This window comes from Anolis sagrei, chromosome 6 (assembly GCF_037176765.1).
Source record: "Anolis sagrei isolate rAnoSag1 chromosome 6, rAnoSag1.mat, whole genome shotgun sequence".
NCBI classification, from domain to species: Eukaryota; Metazoa; Chordata; class Lepidosauria; order Squamata; family Dactyloidae; genus Anolis; species Anolis sagrei.
Genome location: NC_090026.1, coordinates 18,459,257 through 18,479,854, shown reverse-complemented (window position 1 = coordinate 18,479,854; position 20,598 = coordinate 18,459,257). Strand labels below are relative to the sequence as shown.

Genomic DNA, 20,598 nt, shown 5'->3' with positions numbered 1-20,598 from the left:
AGCTTAAAGATGCCTGTTCTATGGTGTATACACATTATCCATTTATAGCAGTTTTATGCCCATGGACACACCTCTATCAGACAAAATCTTGGCACATATAATTTGGTGAGAATTATCTGCTAGAAAGCTCCAGTGCAGAGAATCTAAATTCTTTCAAACTACAAATAATACTAATTTGTCTATGATAGTAGAAATGATATCAATATGCTATAAATTGTGTTTATTAGAATGCCTAACAATTTTACAAACCTGCCACAGAGATCCACTATCATTGTCCACACTAGGATCAACGCTGTAACTATTTCTTTCATCATATCAGTATCACCAGCTAATATGGGCACGAGATAGGCACATTTTACTGCATAGCCTCTTTTCAGCCAGTAATAGGAACCGGATACTAACAAGAATAGGATTCAGCCATAGGTATGCCACCTCAAGTACTGCTTTTTGGAACAGAGTCTTGCCAGCTGATTGAAAATAATTGATGTTTTTAGCATAAGTTCTCCTGGACTCATTGCTGAGCCTGGAACCTCAGGTTGCGGTGGTGGCTAGGGGGGCTTTATTAAAACTTGTATGCCAGTTGCACCTGTACCTTGGAAAGTCAGACGGCCATGGTAGTCCACGCTCTTGTTACCTCTAGGATATACTACTGCAACGAGTTCTATGTGGGGTTGCCTTTGAAGACTGTTCAGAAGCTTCAAACAGTCCAACGAGAGGCAGCCAGGTTAATAACTGGGTTGGCATACAGGGAGCACACAACTCCCATGTTGTGTCAGGTCCACTGGTTTGCTACCAAGCCCAATTCAAAGTCCTGGCTGTGGCCTATGAAGCCCTAAATGGCCCCGGCGCAATCTACCCATCTGAATGCATCTCCCTCTATGAACCATCGCAGAGATTAAGATCTTCCAGGGAGGCCCCACTCTCGGTCCTGCCACCATCACAGGCATAATTGACAGGGATGATGGAGAAGGTCTTCTCAATGATCACCCTACAGCTATGGAACTCCCTCCCTGGTGAGATTAGATCAGCCCCCCCCCCCCCCCAACCTCCTGTCCTTCAGAAAGATGGTAAAAACTTGGCTATGGGACCAAACCTTTGGGACAGTGCAATAAGGCAACGATAGCAAATTTTACCCTTCTGATCAGATTCAGTATGGAAGATCTGAGATGGTTTTAAACAATTGATTTTAAAGTGGAGATAACTGATTTTAGTGTTTATGTATATTTATAGTTTATTTTATGTTCCGGCATTGAATGTTTGCCGTATATATGTTGTGCTCTGGCCTGAGTCCCCTTTGGGGTGAGAAGGGCAGAATATAAATGCTTTAAATAAATAAGTAAATAAATGTTTTTAGCATAAGAAGTTAAGAATGCTGAACCTGCTTGTTAACACCATTACCTAGCTTCTGCTAGAGTAGTAAGAATGTTGGCAAGTTTTTTTGAGGGCAAATGTTGGCAACAGCAGAAAGATGAGTCAGTCCAGGCAGGTCTTTCCCATGGTTCCTCCAAGGCCAGCCAAATTATTGTGTCTGTACGCCTAAGTATTTGGCAACTGTAGTATGAAGTGTCAAGGAACCAACTTCTAATTGTTTAAATCCACCCCTTCCCCATCTCAGTTTTACTGCCAGGGATTTCCTGGCCCTGCATCTATTAGTTCAGATGTCTTCGCCTTTCTGTCCCATTCCCCCCCCCCCAGTTCTTGGGAGAGGCCCTGCTTCCCAGCCAGTTTCCTGCTCCCCCCATCTCCTTTTCCTGCCCCACCTCCTGTGTGTGAATGACCAGAGGAAATCCGTGCGCAGTCATCGCCGGACTTAAGTCACACAGCGCACACAAGAACGCCCTAGCAGAGACTGGCCACCGTATCCTAGAGAAGAAGAAGATGGAGCCTGGCTGGCTGTAGGATGCATGAGAGAGAGTAACATCTGGAGACTGCACCAGCTAGGACTCCCTTTGGAGCAGGTAACAATGCTAAACCTATAGCTGTATGCATGTACCAATAATCCTGTAGATTGATACGCAGAATTCAAAACTGGGAATGGACATCAAACAGGTGGTAAAATGGGCATGGATATGTGTGTATTTTCACCCCTCTTCCCCACATCTCAAAGGCAACTCAAGGAGATCTGGTCTAAGCCATCCTTCTCATCTTGTCTTTTGCTTCCTCTTATAAACCCAGCAATCCTAGCTCTTTGCTTGTCTGTGTGCAGATTCATTAGATCCCATTCCACAGAATCGAAAGCTTATTCCTTCCTGCCTTCTCTTCCTATTCTGTGCTACCACCTCAAAGAACTATTCTAGAAGGACCAGAAAGCTGGTAGAATGGGAGGAACAGACACCAAAACCCTTTTGGAGGGAAACATAAATTTCTAATTGGCTCTGAGCTCAATGTAAGGCAAAGCAAGAATTTCTGCTTCAATGGGTAGCTTGGGGTCATACCATTACAAAACAGTATATTGAAGATAGTTGGTTTACCACCTGTGTAGGATAACGTTGTATTGCATTATTAATATTAATTTTAAAATCTAAATGCAAAACAAGGGGATGGGGGGGGGAGCAGGAAGAGAAGAGGGTGGGGCTATAAACGCATAGAATATGAATGTTGACTAGGCCTAGTATGTTAATATGAATTAACCATGTGGGCAAAAATACATTGACCTGGAGTTGACACTCATACAATAAGTGTCATGAATGGCTAAACCACTAGGTTCTTCTTCTCATAGACAGTGATGGGAGTGAATATTTGACTTCCCAATTTTGGATCATGAGTACGTTAATCAGTAAGAACACAAAGATCCAACCCTGTTGATCATGTTCCATCTTTAAGAACCAAGGAATTGAAGGGGTGCCTCTCTGAGGTGAGGCTCCAGCTATCCTGACTCTTATCTCATCTTTTTCCTGTTGACGTCATGGTTTGACTCAGAGATTCTGACTCACCCCCTCGTGGCCAGAGCAGACATTTAGCTTTGATCTCACTTTTAAGTCTATAATGCAGGAATGCTGTACTTTTGTACAGAATACATAAAGAACAATGGGCAAGGGATAGTTCCAAGGGTTCCCTTGGAAATTGGTGGGATTTGGATTTTAATACAAGGAATAATAATAATAATAATAATAATAATAATAATAATAATAATAATAATCTGTGATCAGTCTTGTAAAGTGCATATATTCATTTGGTCAAAGGCTTGTTGAAAACTATATCTTCAATTGTGTACAGAAGGCTTGGAGAGTGGGGGCTAGTCTGATCTCCCTTGAGAGGGCATTCCAAAGCCGGGGGGCCACCACCAAGAAGACCCTCTCTCTCGTCTCCACCAACTGTACTTGAGATGGGGGTGGGACCAAGAGTAGGGCCTCCCTGATAAAACTTAGTGCCCGTGCTGGCTCATAGAAAGAGATGCAGTCTCAAAGATAGGTTGAACGCGAAGCTATAGAGCTTTATAGGTAATAAACTACATTTTGAAAGGACCTTGAGCAAAATAAGAGTGTGAAGGATATATTAACATGGGCCTTAAGCAGTTGAGACTCTTTCCTTTGCTACCCAAGATGGCACCCCTCCATTCCATTGACAGTTTCTGTATATGGAATGGAAGATGGAAGCCCAGATATTCCTGGAATCAGTATCTATTAAGAATTGACCTTTTGTGTTCTCTCTTTCACTTTTCCTCTCAAAGGTTCTTGGTCCCTGTGGCCATGTTTTCAGATGAGCGGAAGGACGGGAGCCCCCGCTTTGGGAAGCTTCACTTTCCTGTTGGCCTTTGGATCAACTCCCCAAAGAAACATTTTGCCAAGCTGGGACGCAGGTGGCCAAGCGTGGGGTCGGTCAAGTAAGTGCTTCTCTTCGCCTGGAAGCCCAAGCAACTAGCTTCATGTCAAGCCTTGTTTTCAGTTTTTGATAAACTTATATTTTTGAACTAAATGTCCTTGTTAATTTTTATCATCCTTAATACATACGTCCAGGGTTCTCTTCTCTTTGATGGGAATTTCAGTTATTTCTTCATTGCTGAAGCTTTTAACATTTCACAGATGGCAACCAGGACATAATGTGGCCAAGCAATATCAGAGTGTAGTCAAGATAGCCAAAGTTATTAATAAGGAAACACACAAGCAAAGAGAAGCTCCAGCCATTTGCTGTTGACCGAGTCTATTGGGAAGGCCATGATTTCACCCTTTCCTCTGCTCCTGCATGCAAACTATTTTTACACTTTGAACTCAGTTAAAGTAAGTTTGCAACAAAGATGAAAAGTTGAAGGGACAGAGAAAAGCTAGGACATTTTTAAAAGGGGGTGAGAAAAAAGACAAGCATAATAAATTGGAGCTTTTCTTGTCAAATTGGGACCTTTTTGTACAGATTTATGATTTATTTCTCTAAACTTATTTACATATTTCAGAGAATGGTTAATTTCACATTTATAGAACTCTGATTGGTGCACTGTAGTTTTGGTTTGAAATCAAGCCTACTTCTGTGCTGTCAAAGGCTTTAATGGCCTGGTTGTGAAGTCTCACAACCTCTGAAGATGCTTATCATAGATGTGGGTGAAACGTCAGGAGAGAATACTTCTGGAACATGGCCACACAGCTGGAAAACTCACAACAACCAAGCCTACTTCTTCTAGCATTTCTGTCTTCTTCACAGGTCAACATCCTCAGATACAGCCAGCCGTGGCAGTGAATCCGTGGAGATGCGGCCAGCCACCAAGAATAAGGCCAGTCGACATAAGAGGCTGTCAACACTCTTCCAGAGAGGAGGAACAGGAGGCCCAACCAGTGGAACTGCAGGCCGCTGGGCCAGTGAGAAGAAACTGGCTGACCTCATTGATCCTTTGCCTGAAGACCGAGTCGAGCCCCCATCCCAAGGAGAAGTGCCAGGAATCCTGAAGATCTATGGTGGAGACATCTCCTCAGGTGCCAATTACAAGAGTGTCTTGGCCACTGTGCGCTCCACCGCTCGCCAGCTGGTGAGAGAGGCACTGGAGCGCTATGGTGTGGCACAGGCCAATGCTGAAGATGCCTACGTGTTGTGTGATGTTGTCGGCAGTGTTCATAGCACAGATGGCACCTGGCAGGCCCAGCACCTCCGAGCAGTGGGTGACTCCGAACGGCCCCTCGTACTGCAGGATGTGTGGAAACCCAAGACTGGTTGCACCCGTCGTTTTGAAATCCGGCGGCGATGTGATGTGGAGAGAATGATAGAAGGCGAGGATGACGATGCAGGTATGTTGTGCTTGAGATATCCCAAATGGGACTTTCCCCCCACCCCGTGATAGATCTTGTCCAGAACTTAGAAAGGTTACTTTTTACAACCACAACTCCTAGAATCCCCAAGACAGCATGGCTAGGAGCTATAGTCTCAAAATGAAATTTCCAAATTCTGTTCTGGTGTTCCACTGTAAAGATACCAAAAATCTTCCGGTGCTTTGCTTCCATGGGCAGTGGGAAGAAAATGAAGGATAGTCTTCTTGTCTTTATGGTAGTGAGGAAGAGTTACCAAGAATTGAAGTCTTTCCATGCCCAATGCATAACGAACTTGGAGAAATTATTTAATGCATATGCTTTTATTATGGTTGTTTTTTGGCATCTAATTGTTATATAGGTAATATATAAGCCGCCTTGAGTCCCTTACGGGGTTGAGAAGGGCAGGGTATAAATACAGTAAATAAATAAATAAATGGGTCTTTCAGTGGCAATTCCACATGAAAGCTATGAAATTGAATATCTATAGTCAGAGGTGCATATGGTGATATACCAAAAGCTGCAGACAAGCAATAGGGCAGGTGTGTGGATATCTAGCCAACAGGTGGATAGACTTCCCCAAGCCCTAGCTCTGGGCAATTCAATGATGTCAGGATGCCAGCACGATTACATCCCAACATTGAGCCATGCCCTCACCTACTGATATAATGCACAAAGCTGAAGCTCCAGTTGAAGTTTTCCCACTGGGCATTTCAGCCAAGGACCTGGAAAAGGGAGGAGTATGTGAAGCGAGAAAAGGAAGCTCCATTAATTGGAGACTATGAGAATTTCTTGCAGAATAGTCTCAAGGACTTTTAGGAGGGGATGGAGGGCATCTGTTAGAATAATAATAATAATAATAATAATAATAATAATAATAATCTTTATTTATACCCCGCCACCATCTCCCCAACGGGGACTTGGGGCGGCTTACATGAGGCCAAGCCCAAACAACAAATTACAATAAAATAAGATACAAGTGACAATAAAATAAACAACATCACAGTAAAATACATAACATATGACTAAAATAAACAAAATACAAAAAAGAGCAGTAAACCAAACATAATGACAGTGAGCGGGCCGCCTGTACATAAAATGATTTAAAAACTCAGGGTGAGATAAAGGAGCAGAATTATTTGTAAGAACTCATAGAGAGATGGGGTGATAGACCGACCTTTGAACAAGGGGGGTGTACTCCAAGGACAAAAACATTAGTCTTGTTATTCTCCTTACCCTAGACTAGGGAACACTAATCACTTCCATGTGGTGTCTCAGAAGATCATGGATGGAGAGAGAATGATGATCTTTTGCCTATGATCTTTTGCACAATGCAACTGAATTATTCTTACCTTGATCTAATGCAGTGATTCTCAACCTGTGGGTCCCCAGATGTTTTGGCCTTCAATTCCCAGAATAGCTGATAAACTGGTTATGATTTCTGGGAGTAGTAGGCCAAAACACCCGGGGACCCAAAGGTTGAGAAATGCAAACACAAAAGTATCCTGTGACTGTTCTATAGTACAGAGCTGGTGAAAGTTGTTTTGGATTGCAGTTTTCCCTATGTAAGTTCTGGGAGCCATCCACTTGTACCTTCATCTTCTTAGGCGATCCTTCGTAGTCCGAGGATGATGGTCCTCCAAGTGTAGTGTCCTGGCAGTGGGTCCGTAGGTGACTGTAGAGCCCTATTCTTGATCTGCATCATCTCCCACAGTGAGGGCATTGGTTTCCAGATGGAAGGCGGTCCCGGTTGGGGTTGGCTTGACACACTTTCCTCTTGGCATGTTTCTCTCTTTCGCCCTCCATTCATGCCTCTTCAAATTCTACAGCTCTGCTGGTCACAGCTGACCTCCATTTGTACAAACACTATATGTCCCTTCATCTCTGCCTTTCCGTGGCCGTTACGTAATATTGTATAACCTTTCCCATGACCTGAATTTGATGATCACAGAGGGTTGAGATAACTTTTTAACATGAAAATTTCTGTTTCTTCTCTAGTTCACCTTATATTTAAATACTTTCCTTCTCTATTCCTCTCCATCTCCCAAAGGTGGCAATTCCCAGAATCGTCGGCAACAATCCCGCCGCTCTCGGGCAGCTTCAGGAGGCCATGCAGCCCCCAAAGAGAGGGCAGACAACCTCTCCCTCCGTCGCAGCATCAGTGAGATGAACCTCAGCATAAAACGCCGCAAGGACCGCAAAGGTGTGCTCAGCATGGCCGTAGGAGAACCCGCAGAAGGGAGTCCCTCTGAGGAGTCACGGCTCAAAGTAGCCGCGGATGGCACATCAGCTCCTCCAGCCTCCGAAGAAGAGGCCGTGGATGTGGCCAGTTTAGAGCAGCTCACCCAGTGCCTCATTCAGCCACCAACAGAACACCCTTATTTTTTACAGTTGTTGGGCTACAATGAAAAGCAGGCAAGTTTTTTCCTGTTTCAGTCTTGTGCCAGTTCACTGTGACAATATTTATATTTTAATTTGAAATATTTATGTACTTCCCTTTGCTGTGAGATCTCAAAATAGCATTCAACTGAGGCAATGCAAAAAAGCAATCAAAATAAAAACATAAAATAAATAGGACAAAGGTACATCATATAGATGAGTCAAAACAGTTTTTAAAAGCAAAAGTATAATAAAATAAAACAAAATCATATACATGTACATCAAAATGGAAAGAAATTAGACTACACAGGTGTTAGCAAAAAGCTGTATTTTAACTTGGTCCCTAAAAGAAGACAGTTTGCACCAAGTGGACCTCCAAGGGAAGGGAACTCCATAAATTGGGGGCCATAGCAGAAAAAGTCCACACTCACATCACCATATAGTGTATTGTCACTAGTGGGACACAGATCTCCAATTGATCTCAGTCTTATATAGAGAGAAGCAGTCCTTCAAGTATCAACGTCCCAAACTGTTTATGGCTTTCAATCTGAGCCTCCTCAAAGAGGGTCCACACCACAGAATATCTTATTTCTTCCTTACCATGCTGTGTTTAGACAAGTAAATCTGTGTAAAAATGTACATTGGAAGGTCATTTTAATGTGAAAACCACTTTCCAGAAGCCCACATTTTTCTATGCGTGCAATAGTATTATTATTTGTGAAATACCCAAACATTTTCCATACACACAGAAAAACCTGGTCTTGACAAACAGTTCAAGACATGCAAATACTGACTGAGAGCTATAAAGAAATACTGTATTCCCATCACAAACACACACACAAAATGGGGAGAAAACTACATATTATTTGTCCTCATATGCACTGAAGAGATTATTTAATATTTACACTTCTTGTCACAATTGCTTACCATTTCTTCTCTGCCTCCTTCAAATCTCTCCTTCCTCTCTTCACAGGAGTTTGTGATCCATGTGATGACACGTCGGCGACACATATTTGGACGTCCTGAACGCCGCCAGGCCTCAGACCAATCCAACTATGTGGACACATTCCTGAGTGCCCCAGACATTCTGCCACGCCATTGCTGCGTGGTGTCTTCGGTGCCCCCCGCAGATCCCAGCCAGCCCCGGGGTTCTGCCATGGTGCGGCCTTTCCGTGGAGCATCCATCACACACAATGGTGCCCCACTCCATCGCCAGGTGGAGCTGGCCCCTGGAGACTTGCTAGGGATGGGGCAGCACTTCCTCTTCATGTATAAGGACCCACGGGCTGCAGCCGTGCCACCTGCCTGGTTGCCCAAAGCGTGGGTGTCCCCAGGGTTGGTAGGGGCCTTGGCATGCCAGGCTTGTGGCCGTTCCCTGCAGGAACGGCAAGAGGCGTTTCGGGCCTATCTGAAGAGCCGAGAACCTCAACTGCGCTATCGGCCCCAAGAGCAGGAGGCTCTCTTGGCTGAAATTGTGAGGCTTCAGGAGACTCCTGGATGCAAGCTGGGCCCTGCTTTTCTCTTTGGGCTGTGTCTGGAGCATGCTGCCAGGGAACTAGAACCAGGACATCTCCCCAGATTGATAGCCAGGATTGCTCAGCTGGTCAAAGAGGCTGTTTGGGTAAATAATGTTTATACCGATTCAGAACAATTCAGAACCATTCCCTTCTTTTAGGACAACTCTTACTCTCCACATTCCCTTACGATGCACTCTATTAAAGTCTGCATGCATGTCCATGATATAAATTTGATATTTGACAATGACATTTGTGCTGTCTTTTTAAAAAATAAATACAAGACACTAAACTTTATGGTTGTGGGCAAAACAGTGCTCTTGTTCCTCCCCTCATGCTTTCAGTTATGTCTTTAAAAAATATATCAGAACAGAAGAATACAAACGAAAGAAGATATGTCTAATCTTCTGATTGAACAATGTAGGCTTAGAGCCGCCACAAACTAGGTTCCTGCGGGAGAAAACCTTGCTAGCACGTCCCTGACATCATGAGCCTGCACCTCTCTCCCCACCCCTTTCTCCGCCCCTTTCTCTTTGCCAGCGTGGTTTTTCCTTTGCTAGGGCAGCATTGCCCGCATTTTCTCTCAGTTGAATTCTGCCAACTGAGAGAGTACACTGGCAATGCTGCCCTAGCAAAGGAAAAACCACTCTCGCACGGAGAAAGGGGCGGAGAAAGGGACGGGGCGAGAGGTGGAGTCTCGTGACGTCAGGGACGTGCTAGCAAGGTTTTCTCCCGCAGGAACCTAGTTTGCGACGGGTCTTATGTGATATAGAATTGTGGGTGGAATTAATATTTCATTTCCTTTATAAAATGTACTATAACTTTACTGATTATGGTTAATCAAAGTGTGTGTGTGTTTGTGTGTGTATATATAATTTAAAAGAACCAGATTTCTAGTCTTTGTGAACTGCTTGAAGATAACAGAAGCAGTTCATGTTGGGCGAGTGGGCTTATTAACAAAAGCCCCCCCCCCCCATAAATGTGTAACAGAGTAACTTATCAACAGCAGTGTGGACCAGCACCAGCAGCCCAAAGTGATCAAAAGAACAAAAACACACAGACCAATGTTATCTCTTCATTGGAGGCTTTTCTTTATAGCAAAATAATATGGTTGTACTATTTACAAGAACAAGGTTTTCATAACATGAACAAAGTTCCTTATTCTTCTTCTGTGCTTCCACTCTGGGCTTCTGTTTCATGCAGATAAATAACTTTGTTCTCGCAGTCTCTTCTCACACCAAACTTACACAGGAGCTTCATACAGTACCTTTACACACAGCAGCCTTCACACACGATGGCCTTCAAGTTGGGGCTTCTCTCACCAAAGTGTCTCACACCAGTCCTACTCATACTGAGGCCTACTAACACTGAAGCCTACCTCACACTGAGGCCTTTCTCCCACAGAGGCCTTCTCACACTGAGGGCTCTCTCAGACTGAGAGTTGAACTAAGATTAAAGCCTACTCATACTGAGGCCTACTAACACACTGAAGCCCTTCTTCCACAGAAGCCTCTCACAGTCAGAGGGCTTTTAAGCTACAAGTACACCTGCTTATATCGACCTGCAGCTTTCTCTGAGTCATTGTATCCGTTTAACCCTTTTAGTGCTCGACTCACATTTTTGTAATTAAAAATACCTGGTTAATTTTTAATATTTCTGACATTTCTACCTCTACAACAAAGCAGAATTAGACACTCTCTCTTTGAGACTGTGTGTACCATAAACCCAAGAGTATGATGTCAGGATCTAAATTTTTTAGAAGATAAAGGCTATTCAAAAGTTTGTTTTTTGGAACTACAAATCTCAGATTCCGTAGTCTGGCCAAAACTCTGGAATACTAGATTTTTCTTTCCATGGTTTTCAGGTATGGAAGAGACCTGAAGCTACAGTGTGTTACTTTCCGGTTCAATATAATTATTTACATTTTATTTTTTCATATTCTTCTTTCCAGGAGAAGATCAAAGAGATTGGAGATCGACAATCGGAAACGTACGTAAGGCCTAATATACTAGGAATGATAGAAGAATGGCTTTTTTTGGTGTGGTAAAAAAATAATAATATGGAGAAGCAATTTACAATCAGTTCTCTCAGGAGAAGGGAGAGGAAAGGGGGGTTCTTGCTCTTCCCAGTATACTCAGGCAAAAGCAATATGTTGCAGCTCCTCTTAGTTTTTGTGTTCTCGCTCAATGATAACATTTGCCATCAGAACCACAGTCTGATATTGCTTGGCCATATGTAGACTATTTCCATCTGTGTAATGTAGGAAGGTATTGAATTTATGTAAGTGTTGACTTACCACTCGGCAAGTGATTGAATGTTTGTTCTTATTGAAACTAGCAATTGAACTAGTTACAGAAAAGGGTAACAATCTTACCTTGAAACAGTCCTGAAAGGCCTGTAAAAATGTCCAAGGCCTAACTGTGATGTTCTCTCAGTAGCATCACTGCTGATGGGGAAGGCCAGCTGCAGACACACAAGTGACAAAAGTGGGAAGCCATGTGTTTTTGCCCTTTGGAAACAAAGTTCACAAATGCAGAGAAACTCTGAACTTGGTGTGAACTCTGAAAATTTGTGGAATGGTTTGAATTTGAAATATGCTGCCCAGTTGTTGTTTGACTGAGAGCCAGCTGTCTCTTGGTGGCAGGTGAGAGCAGCCCCTGTCACTCAGCTAATCTCCCTTGCTCTCTGTCTGATCATCCTTGCAGCCAGCAGGACAAAGGAGAGTCGAGGAATCTCAGTGTCGAGGAGGTGGCTGCTGACTTGCGCCCTCTTATGCTATGGATGGCCAACTCAATGGAATTGCTCAATTTAGTGCAAAAGAGAGTCCTGGACATCGAGAAAGATCTGGACTTGGAGGGTAAGCCATGGGTCCTGTTCACTAGGCTAGGGACAGAGTGGAGTGCAGAAGAAGAGCAGGGGCAGTATCCCAACAGAGCAATAATAATAGTCAATGAAGGTTCCTGAGGATTGCAAGGGCAGAAAATGGAGGTATCAGATTCCTGAGTAAGGAAAAATAATGGAATCATAGGGTTGTAAGAGACCACAAGGACCATCCTGCCCAATCCCCTGCCATGCAGGAAAACACAATCAAAGCACCCCTGAGAGATGGCCGTCTAACTGCTTTAAAACCTTCAGAGAATGAGATTCCACCACCCAGAAGAGGCATCAATTAAATTGTGGAAGAGCAAAGTATAGTCCTCCAGGTTCTGCAGTTCCTAGCAGATATTGCCAATAGTGAGGATGAGATGTTAACAACTGCAGTCTAACAACAGGAGTTTCCAGGAAAGTGTGGGCCCTTCCACACAGCCATAAATCCCAGAATATCAAGGCAGAAAATCCCACAATATCTGCTTTGAAGTGGATTATCTGAGTCCAGACTGCCATATATTCCAGGGCCCTGTGATACCAACTTGCCTACTTCTAGTATATTGATGTCCTCAGACTCTTTCATCCCTGTAGGAGTTTCCCACAGTGCATTGCTCTCCAGTGACTTGGAGACCTGTGATGAGGCAATGGCAGTCTTGGATGAAGTCATCATGTCCACATTCCAGCAGTCTGTATACTACCTCACTAAGGTGAGTGAGCATATCCCAAGACAAACTTAGACTTCTACTCTGCCCGCACTGGCCTGTGTTTCTAAACCATTCTTCCCTTGACAGACTCTCTACTCAGCCCTTCCTGCCTTGATAGACAGCAACCCCTTCACAGCTACGGCTGACCTGTCCCATGTGCCTGAGATCAGCAGCATGCCTGAGGGGATCCGTGGGACTCTTGCCATATACCAGGCCACCCTTGAGTTGACCCGGGACTGTGACCTGCACCCAGACCTCGTCTCGCAGACCTTTGGATACCTTTTCTTCTTCTCCAATGCCTCGCTCTTTAACACCCTCATGGAGAGAGGTGGGATTTACAATAATCACCAGATATCTTGGGGTGATAGAGGAGTGGGAAGAACTGATCAAAATACTCTTTCATTTTAAAAAATCATGGAAAGAGGGTGTTCCTATTCCTATTGCTATTTTACATAGTGCACTGCCATTTTACTGCATTGTGCTTTACAATGTCCAGAAGACCCTCTCTTATTAGCTTACAGTGCAATATTCTGCAGAGGAGAAACACTGTAAGGAAAGGGGCAGGGAATAGAGAGAAGAGTAAACAAGGGGAACATCTAGTCATTTTTTTTCTACATGTGCAACTTCATTTTACTGGGGTGAGGAGATGAAAGTCTTCATTTTAAAAAGCATGTGTATGAAACATCAAAATTCAGTCTTGGAGATGCCTTCTAGTGGTGTACAGGGTTCAAAGGAACAAGGGAATACCAGTATACTTTAGATTGAGAAAGGGCCTCCTGCTGGCACAGTGATTTAAACTACTGAGCTGCTGAACTTGCTGACCAAAAGGTTGGTGGTTCAAATCCAGGGACAGGATGAGCTCCCGCTGTTAGCCCTAGCAGTTCGAAAACATGGAAATGTGAGTAGATCAATAGGTAATGGTGCTCTATGCAGTCATGCTGGCCCCATATCCTAGGAGGTGTCTACAGACAACATTGGCTGATTGGCTTAGAAATGGAGATGAGCACCACCGTCCCAGAGTTGGACACGACTGGACTTAATGTCAGGGAAAACCTTTCCCTTTATCATTACTTAGATTTAGAAGAAAGCAGTTATTAGCTATGAAGCCATGTCAGAGGCACATTAAGTTGTTAAAATAGGAGGAAAACACACTAAAAAACTGAAAAGCCATGCTATGATGAGTAAATGGGAATAACCATCATGAAACCTTCGAGGAGCTGGATTTGGACCTCAGGAGTTCTGGATTTGGACTCAGAACCTCAGTAACAAATAGACTGAAAGTCAGAGTGGTGGCATCCCAGATATTTGGGGAGACATTTTAAGGCATTCAGGATAGCAATGGTAGAGTTATTTGAAGGATTACCCTTTTTGGACAGCTGGGAGTCATACAAAGGAAAGGACTGCAGCAGCAAAGGGGTTGCAGGTAGCAGAACCGATTGGTGTGGGATTTGGGTCTGTAGGAAAAGGCTGTTTGAATGAGTTTTGTTCTGGATTTATGTGGAAAGGGGAATCAAATTATTGTGGAGGAGAACAGGAGGGAGCCAGGATCATGGTCTCTGTGGGCCCTTGCAGACAGGCTCTATATCCCAGGATTTCTGCTTTAAACTGGATTATATGAGTCTGCACTACCAGATATCTGGGATAAACAGAAAATCTGGGATCAGATCCTGGGATATAGGGCCTGTCTGGAAGGGCACAAAGATCTCTATATGAATTGTGATAAATGCACTACAACTGAGAGTGTTTTTATCCTGAGACTGGACATTTTAATTTTTGGAATGCAACTCTCCAACAGCATTGCCGTATTTCCAACCCGTGTGGGACTAAAATCTTATTTTGAGGTTAATTTTGTTGCTGATGTAAAATGAAAAGCAGGAGAAAGGCACTCTTCTGAGAAAGCATTTTTAAGACCCTTCTGGGGATAAAAACCTGCTGTGCTGGCTGGAGGATTCTGAGTGTTGTGGTCCAGAAAAATACCTGTTCCAGCCTCTGGCTATTCCAGACTAATACAGTCATTGTGTTCTCATTAAAAACTGGAACAAGACCTTCTTCCCAGCTGACTCACCAAAAGACCCAGAGAGACTTGAAAGAGAACAAGATCTCACTCAGGCTCTGTTCTTTGCTCCTAACCAGTGAAAAGAACAAATCTGCCTTCAGTCTTCTTCCCCTCCCCCTGTTTCCTCCTATTTTCTGCCATAGGCTCTGGGGGAAGCAGGCTGTTTCCTGCCTGTCCTAGAGTTCAGGGCTGCCCCCAAGCAGGACAGGAAATAAGGAGGCTGGCCTGACTTGGGCGGCTCCCACATTCATTCCACAGTTGCAGAGTGGGTGAGGGTGGGGAAGGACCACAGGAATGAGCAAAGAGTTGGGATTAAGAGGTACCCCCACTGGGCTGTTCTCAACCCGCCTTTTTCTCTTCCCAGGTGGTTCTCAGGGCCTGTTCCTGTGGGCCAAGGCGGTGCAGATCCGAACCAACCTCGACCTGGTGCTGGACTGGCTGCAAGGGGTGGGCCTTGGGGACATTGCTGCTGAATTTTTCCGCAAGCTCAGCACAACAGCCAACCTGCTCTGTGTCCCCAAAACCGGCTTGCTTCAGGTAAAACCCATCTTCAGGCCTTGAAAGAGGAGACTGAACCTCAGCTCTGAGGCACCAGGAGCAGTTCCTCCATCTTTGAAGTCAAGCTTGGAAAATTTACGTGCACAGACTAAGGGTCACCTTTCATCTGTGAACAGCTGCCTGAAGAGACAGGGCAGGGAAGTGTTTTTTCCACTCTCCCTTTCCTCTCAAAGTGTGTGCGAGTCTTTCTTTGCACAGCATGTTGTTATGCAAATCAAAAATATTCAAACATCCAAATTTTCATAAATTAAAGACATGACAGAATTCCTTTTTTCCTGGTACACAATAGGGTTTATAAGGACCCACATCAATTCATTTCTTCTGCAATCAGCTTTCTACACATAATGCTCAGAATACATTATGGCCTATTGTTTGACTAGGCGGGTGCTGGAAAGTGAGGCCTATAGGATAAATGGTTATGCCTTGCAGCAGATTGGGTATCTGCTCTGTACTTGTAACTGAGGCTGAAGTCTTCTGTCAATTCAGTGGTTAAATCAGTGGTTCCTAACCTGTGGTCCGTGGACCACCACTGGTCAGCAAGAACTAACATATAGTCTGTGGCCTCACCATTACTACACCGTTGTAATGAGAGCAACTGGTCACGTAAAACTCTCTTATAGTGCCAAAGCTTATTGAATATGGTTTTCTGTGGGTGAGCAGATGGCAACTAATGGGTGGCATATGCTCTATATCAGAAACTAAAGCTGATGTAGTCTATCCAATGCAATTTTCTGAATCAGCACCCCAAATAACCAAACCAAATCTAAAGTTGACCAAAAATTGATTTGTAACCCTTTTCTTACTAATGTTGGAAATTGTCCCTGGTCAAAGTGGTCCCTGGTCAAAAAAAGGTTGGGAACCACTGGGTTAAATTAATTGAATAAAAACCTCAGAATGGCCAAGAAGGCACATCTTTGTGATGAATTTGGCAAAACCTTTCTTATAATGTCATGGAATCTTAGAATGAAAAAATTCTCACCCTAGGAGTGAAAAAAAGCGGTATATAAATACTGTAAATAATAAATATGGGCCACTGAGTCCAAATATGTACTTGGTGCAGAATCTCCAGTTAAATCATTCCCAGAAAGTACTTGTACAGACTCTTTTCGAAGATGTTCAGAGACAAAAGGCCCATCTCCTGTTTAGATAGTTGATTCCACTGCTGAAACTCTCTGTCAAGAAGTTCCTTCTAAAATGCTCAATTGAAACTGAGTCTCCTATAACCTAACCATTAGACTTGTTGGCTGTCTTCTGCCCATACACAGGCAACCTGGTCTCGACTGAGAGATGATTATCCAGCTCTAACTCCAGCCCAGCTCCAGCATGTGCTTCGGAATTACCAGCTGGGACCGGGCCGAGTGCCCCCTGACTCCTGGCAAACCCCAGAACAGGAAAGAGAGGAGATTGCACACAGTAAGTAAATGCCATTTTATTCTCAACACACAGGATTCTCCAGCCACTCCCTCTGCTTACTTGCCACCTTTTGACACGTACTTCTCCCAGGGTTTCTGTGGCCTTCAGCAGCCACTTAGTGGGTACAAAGGGAAGCTTTTCTCTGCACCACTGCATATATCCATGCTTGGAAACTCGCCCTTCCTACTGCAACCTGAGTCACTCTCTAGTTTCCCAAATTCCTCTCCCAATATTGGGCTACAGATATAGATGAGTGTTAAAAGAGATTCTCTTCTCCCACAGTCACCTCCCAAAAGCATTAACCAAAGCTATAGATAAAGGTATAGCCAGAGTTTATAAATATATGTAGATATTGTTTTGGATCACACTCCCAGAATCCTCCCCCCCCCCCCCTCCCCAACAAGATAGCTGCTGTCATACTGGTTAGAGGATTCCTGGAAGCTGTCTTCCAAAAAGGTGACTTTGCTATGTTTTGGTGGAGGTGGCCAGGGAGCAGCTAGCTAGGAGTGGTGAGAAGGGTGCGGCACATTTAGGTGGGCTTGCCTATCCACACTTCTCCTTTCTAAAATGTCTGTTCTCTCCAAGGTGATATATTTGAGAGCTTCACAGATCATCCACCACTGATTCTTCCATGTGATGGTTTCCGCTTGCGTCTTTCGGAGCCTGTGTCCGATGACGTCCTCCATCGCCAACTTATTCGCCTGCGCCGCTTTCTCTGGGAGCTGGAGCGTGAGTCCCTCCCAGCCAACCAAAGGGCAGCATATGGGCTGGATCCCAGTCAGTGACATGCAAGTGTTTAAAATGGTTCTTGGTCCCCGGGAATTCTTGCCTGATCATTCCTAACTATGTATGGAGACCCTGAAGCTGGGTTTGGAGGAGTCAGAAACACCTGAAACAGTGATAATTTGTCTAAATGCAGAATTGTCCTGAAGATTAAAGTCCTTAAGTATATCCAAGGTCATTAAAAGTAGCCCATCTGCTGCTGTCATAATTTCCTGTTCATTGCTATCTATTGGCAAGTTCTGGTCATCTTGAAGATCAACTTCAAAATTCCTTTGAGATTACAACCTCTTCCAAACTGTTCATGTTCATTTCCTGACCTCACATCATGTTGTTTGTAGCAACTATGTATTCCTTTCTTCACTGCAATAAAGCTAGTTAATTATGATAGTAAAGTCAGACATATTTTGATGTCAAAGGAGACTTCTTGGTGAATACAGACCATTCCCAGTACACATTGTTACAAAAAATTGAATGGGAGACAAAATTTTGGCTACACCACTGCCAGTATTGTTGTGTGTGTGTTTAAATCACTGGGATGTTTTGGGATTTGGGGGTGTCTCCATTACACGACATCTGGGACATGTTTATATTTTATGTTGATCTTTGTATCTGTGTGAAAAAGTGAGGCAGCATAAGTAAGCTAGGAAATAACTTTGGACCCTTCCACATTGAACTGGATTCACAGTTCAAATCACACTGAACTGGATCCACATTGAACTGAGTCAGTGTGGACTCAGATAATTCAATTCAAAGCAGATATTGTGGATTATCTGCCTTGATATTCTGGGTTATATAGCTGTGTGGAAGACGGTTTTCTAATGAGTGGCTTTGGCTTCTAGTTTGCAATAACAAGATACAATGGAATTACTTTTTGGTACTTTTAAAAGAACAGGGTAAGAATTGTGTGCCTGTTATGGTATTTATTATTAATACATGTACTATCTCAGTCTGAGTAATGGGAATGGAAGAAGGAAGGGCCGCATAGGTGGATGCCACATAAGAAGTAACAACTACATCCAAGATCAACTACATTCAAGAGTATTGAATGTACCAGTAGAAGTCATCTCGGAACTACTGGCAATCATCTTTGAGGGTTCTTGGAGAACGGGACAAGTTCCAGCATATTGGAGGAAGGCAAATGTGGTCCTTGTCTTCAAGAAGGGAAAAAAGGATGACCCAAACAATTACCATCCAGTCAGCCTCACGTCAATACCAGACAAGATTCTGGAAAAGATAATTAAGGAACACTTAGAAAGGAATGCTGTCATTGATAATAGTCAACATGGATTTATCAAAAACAAGTCATGCCAGACTGATGTGATCTCTCTTTTCAATAGAATTACAAGCTTGGTAGATACAGGGAACACCATGAATGTAGTATATCTGGATTTCAGTAAGGCCTTCATCAAGGACCCCCATTCGACTACGTCTTGAATACTGTGTCCAATTCTAGGCACTGCAATTTAGGGGAGATGTTGACAGTATGTCCAGAGGAGGGTGAATAAAATGATCAAGGGTCTGGAGAACAAGCCCTATGAAAAGTGGCCTCAAGAGCTGGGCATGTTTAGCCTGCAGAAGAGAAGGCTGAGATGAGACATGATGAGGGCCATGGATAAATATGTGAGGGGAAGTCATAGGGAGGAGGGAGCAGCCATTTATTTATTTATTTATTTATTTATTTATTTTTATTTTGCTGCTCTGGAGACTAGGACGCAGGGAATGAGATTTTGTCTGAACATTAGGAAGGACTTGCTCACTGTGAGAGCTGTTCAGCAATGTAACTCTCCGCTTGAAAGTGGTGGAAGCCCCTTCTTTGGAGGCTTGTAACAGAGGCTGGATGGCCATCTGTTGGGGGTGCTTTGAATGCGATTTTCCAGTTTGGCAGGGGGATAGACTGGATGGCCCATGAGGTCTCTTCTGATTCTATGATTCTATCACTTTGAAGTACTTCTTGCAGTTTTTCTCAGAATTTTCAAGAAGCAATATCTGAATTGACCTCTTGCGGGAACCAGCGAGCCTTTCCCTGCATTTTCCAATGGCACAGCAGTAACAGCATCATTTCAATAAAGAGTGTGTAACCTTTCTAGATTGCAGTCACAGTAGCAAGCAATGATCTCCAGAATGATCAGAATAATGATGAGTAGTATAACTAGGTGGTTTTGTTTTTGTTTTTTTGGTAAAGCATAAGTCAAAAAGCATGCATCTACCGTATGTAAAATACTGGAACTTTTAAGGGTTAGGAGCCAGGACATTGTGCTTCTTTGGAGTCTTCAATACAAGTCTCGTAGTCTCTCTGGGACGTGCCTCGTTTCCATTGTCCCAGAGCACAAGTGCTATCTTTGTCAGCAGCGTCAGGCCCACGGCTGCTCCTGGAATTAATCTCTGAAATCTGAGACTGGGAAAGACCTATGAGCTCATCCCCCTCCTCCCATGCCCAGGCACCCTTTGGAGCTCCTAGCAAAGGAATCCTGGTCTGATCTCACAGCCAAGGAGTGGGAATCCAGCACCATTCACCTGAGACACAGCTGTGGGGCAGACAAGGGCAAAGAAAAAGCACAAGTATTCACCATGCATAAGTAGGACATTTTAGATCTGAATCACGAGGCCCTATTCCTTACTGTCCACCTTGACAAATGCTGCAAGGGGAAGTCCTACACACATGTCCTCAGCCTTAGAGGAACTGGCCACTGTGGTTTAAATGGTGGACACAAATGCACAAGTCCTATATGTTGGGGTGCAGAACAAAACACAAGCACATTGTACTGCGGATGAAGAGTATGCCCCTGTCCCAACCTTTCTCTTTAAAATACAAAGTCATGCATAGGAGAACTTTTCTGAGGACCTCAATTCTCAGAATCCCCAGCTAACTTGTTGGCTGGGGATTATGAGGGCTGTTGTCTTAAAGAGTCATTTTGCTAAGCACTTGGCCTCTTTTTGTGTCAATTTTAAGAGAAAAGCAGGAATTGACACAAGTGTATACCTTTCATGTCTTATATGATATGCTTTTATTTGGTTTTGTTTTGATGCTATCATATTGTGTTGTTTTTAACTTTGTGCTCCCTGGGCTTGTCCCTTTGTAAGCTGCCCCGAGTCCC

At 43.8% G+C, this 20,598-nt stretch overlaps 1 protein-coding gene across 1 annotated transcript; it reads left to right on the top strand.

The window, feature by feature from the left end:
- Window positions 1-1,692: 1,692 nt before the first annotated feature.
- RASIP1 (Ras interacting protein 1) lies at window positions 1,693-17,905 on the top strand. The gene is made up of 12 exons (XM_060780372.2): window positions 1,693-1,958; window positions 3,671-3,823; window positions 4,633-5,210; window positions 7,279-7,643; window positions 8,581-9,228; window positions 11,073-11,110; window positions 11,827-11,978; window positions 12,581-12,696; window positions 12,781-13,021; window positions 15,114-15,286; window positions 16,573-16,720; window positions 17,306-17,905. The coding sequence occupies exons 2-12, from the start codon at window positions 3,690-3,692 to the stop codon at window positions 17,503-17,505; spliced, it is 2,793 nt and encodes a 930-aa protein (XP_060636355.2). The 5' UTR covers window positions 1,693-1,958; window positions 3,671-3,689; the 3' UTR covers window positions 17,506-17,905.
- Window positions 17,906-20,598: the final 2,693 nt, after the last annotated feature.